Genomic DNA, 3,596 nt, shown 5'->3' on the forward strand with positions numbered 1-3,596 from the left:
CGTGGACGTGTTCAGTCCACGTACGTCAGTCACACGACAGCCCGCCGAAAAAAAGTTACGGTCGGGCTGAAAAATGTACGGTCGGTCGGGTGAGTCGAACCACAGACTTTTTTCAGTGTGGCCTGATTGGAAATTTTTATTTCCATTGCTATCAGGTTCGGCCTCATTTTCTCTGTGCTGCGCTGACGAGTCCACAAAGGACGAAACAGTTCTGTCCGCAGATTGAGTATGTATACAGCATTATTTTAGCGCTTGCACCCGAATGCATCAGAGCAGTGTATAGGAAATGGGAGAGCCAAGTGACTACATGCAATGGAAAGTCACAGAGCAAAGTTGCATGCATACCCACGTATTCTCCCAACACCGCACAAGGATGATTGGGGTACACCAGTGTGCTGGTTTCGATCAACTGGTGAAGCGATTGGCGTTGCAAACAGCCAAAGTGATCGCTCACGACTGAGCCGCAGCAGTACCTGCGACCGGGTGCAAAGTTCCATGATCAACGTTGCAAACAGCCAACCAGGGTGAAACAATTGGCGTTACAAACGGCCAAAGCAATAGCTCATGCTTGAGCGGCAATAGTACCCGCGATCGGGTGCAATGACTACTGATTGGCGTCGCAAACAGCCGACCAATAGTATGCAATTTTAAGCAGAGATAGTAGCAGCAAAGCAACCAGTTGAAGGAAGCTGTTCCCGCCTATATAATGTGGGAATGGGAGGGTGGGTGGCAAACAAATTCCGGTTGCTGCTCAGTGACACTGCAAAGGAAAGCGCAAGCCAAACTCAGCACAGCAAGAGCTACCCAAGGCGATTTGGGCGCGCATTTGGGCGCGCATGCGCAGCAGTTGAGTGCACGTGTAAAGCCAGCTCAGTCGCAGCTAGCATGAGATAGAGAGCAGCGCATCGGTCTTATCGCTAACTAGGGTTAGCCCAAAAGCTAACCCAACATTTAGCGCTTGCACCCAAATGCGTCAGAGCAGTGTATTTGAAATGGGAGAGCCAAGTGACTACATGCAATGGAAAGTCACAGAGCAAAGCTGCATGCATACCCACGTATTCTCACAACACCGCACAAGGATGATTGGGGTACACCAGTGTGCTGGTTTCGATCAACTGGTGAAGCGATTGGCGTTGCAAACAGCCAAAGTGATCGCTCACGACTGAGCCGCAGCAGTACCCGCGACCGGGTGCAAAGTTCCCTGATCGACGTTGCAAACAGCCAACCAGGGTGAAGCAATTGGCGTTGCAAACGGCCAAAGCAATCGCTCATGCTTGAGCGGCAATAGTACCCGCGACCGGGTGCAATGACTACTGATTGGCGTCGCAAACAGCCGACCAATAGTATGCAATTTTAAGCAGAGATAGTAGCAGCAAACAACCAGTTGAAGGAAGCTGTTCCCAGAAAACCAGCACACTGCACCCCAGCAAGCGTGCACCACCAATGCACGAGAGCTAAGAACAAGTGATTAAGGCACGAGATGGATAAAGGTAGGCATGAAGATGGATGAAATCCAACGCAGGTTCTCAACACGGCAATTTAGCAATGACAATCGGTACCTGTATGTCAAGGCTATTACATCGGCTGGAATGGCAGCACTGCTCGGTCCGGTTGTGCTTGAACAGCTGGGGCGAGACGCCGAAATTCCTCCATGCGGAAACGAGACAGCGAATCGGCAATGCAGTTGGACTGGCCTGCAATGTGAGCAGCAGTGACGGTGAAATTGAAGCGGGCGCACACAAAGAACAGCTCCCTGATCAGGGTCATCACTGGCGGTGACTTGGATGTGCCGGAGCGGATGCAATCTACCACAGCCTTGTTGTCACAGTGCATTGTGATACGAAGCTGGCGCCATTCCTTGCCCCACGTGCAGCACGCTGTGACCAACGCGTAGAGCTCCTTCCACTCAATGCTGTGAGCGAGTTGCTCAGGCGACCAGGTCCCTTGAAGCCAGCGGCCGCTGCTGAATGCGCCCCAGCCCAGGGTGCCACTGGCATCAGTGAACAGCTCCAAGTCTGGAGATGGTGTCCAATCTGGGAATAGGAAGAATGATTTTCCGTTCCATTGTTCCAGGAGCCGTAGCCACCATTGGATATCGTCCTGGCACTCGGTAGTCAGACTGATGCGGTGGTGAGGCTGCTGGTAGCGACTGCAAATAGACCACAGGCGCCGCATAAATGTCCGGCTGGGTACGATGAGTCTTGCAGCGAAGGAGAGTTTCCCCAGAAGAGATTCGAGTTCGCGCTGAGACATGGTGGGGTTGATGCTCGCTGCAGTCAACAGGCACTTGATGTCAGCCAATTTGTCATCACGGAGCCGGGCTTCCATCTTCTCACAATCCAGGAAAATGCCCAGGAATGTCAGGGTACGAGACGGGCCTTCTTCCTTCGCAGGCGCGAGCGGGACTCCGAGGTATGAGAATGCACGGAGAAGAATGGCCAGCTGCCGATTCGCCACTGCCTGGCCCACGCTCACGCACAAGTAGTCGTCCAGGAAATTCAGCAAATTAGGGATGGAGAATTCGTGGTGCATTATCCATTCGATGGTGGCTGCCACGGCATCAAACACCGCCGGGCTAGAGCGGAGCCCAAATGGCAAGACACGGTCGTAGTAGTACTTCCCCTGCCACAGGATGCCGAGAAGATGCCAATCCTGTGGGCGGACAGGTATTTGACGAAAAGCGAACTTCACATCGAGTTTAGAGAGATAGACAGGAGACGGGGAGGACATATGATGTTAATGGCTTCATCAATGCTGATGTACTGCAGAGAGAAAGGCTCGGCAGGGATCCCGTCGTTAACGCTGGAGCCGGCAGGGCTGGACAGGTGGTGCATCAAGCGTAGCTTGCCATTCTTTTTCGGAACGGCGCCTATGCCAGAGCAGTACATAAACGGGAATGGGGGCGAATCAAATGGGCCAGCCGTGTAGCCGGCGTTGCAGGAAGCGGTGAGCTGTGCAGACACAAACACAGAGTGCTGGAATGCCGATGAGAGGTTGGACGAGTGCTGGTTAGTTATGCGGTTGCCGGTAAAGCTAATGTCAAAGCCGCAGCGGAGGCCGTTAATAACATACGAAGCCAATGAACTGTCAGGGTGATTGCGGAGCAGTGATTCGAAGCGAGAAACAGAGAGGGGTGTGTGGACAGCAGGACATGCGCTTGTGAAATCAATAGAACGTGAAGTGCAGGGAGAAATATGTACAATCGCGGGAGCTGCAGCCGGGTCCTTGGACCCGCAGCGGTTGCAGACATGGGCGTACTTGCACGTGCTGAGACTGCAACGCCCAGAATGTACAGCGCCTCCAGTGTGAATCGGTTAAGTTTGAGGCCAGAGCTGTGTCGACAAAAGAAGCACATCAAGGTGCTGCGGCTGTTCAAGCTGCAACCGGACTGACAACTTTATCACGTGTTTGTTCTGGTACTGCATTCCCTTCATGTGTTGTTTCCCGCATTTTTCCACTGCACCATACATTCTTATGGTAGTGTAGTGTGAACTTGAGGCGCGTAAGAATATTCTTGCTGATTCTCGACCCCCAGTATAAATTCTGGCTTCGTTTTCGTTCTCGCTCATTCCCATGTATCTACTGATGAAAATGGG

General features: G+C 52.6%; 1 protein-coding gene across 1 annotated transcript; it reads right to left on the minus strand.

Annotated features, from left to right (window-relative positions):
* Window positions 1–1,575: 1,575 nt before the first annotated feature.
* On the minus strand, window positions 1,576–2,532 carry LOC135826639 (uncharacterized). Its single transcript, XM_065339242.1, has one exon. The coding sequence runs from the start codon at window positions 2,530–2,532 to the stop codon at window positions 1,576–1,578; it is 957 nt and encodes a 318-aa protein (XP_065195314.1).
* Window positions 2,533–3,596: the final 1,064 nt, after the last annotated feature.

This window comes from Sycon ciliatum, chromosome 10 (genome assembly GCF_964019385.1).
Source record: "Sycon ciliatum chromosome 10, ocSycCili1.1, whole genome shotgun sequence".
In the NCBI taxonomy this organism is placed as follows: Eukaryota; Metazoa; Porifera; class Calcarea; order Leucosolenida; family Sycettidae; genus Sycon; species Sycon ciliatum.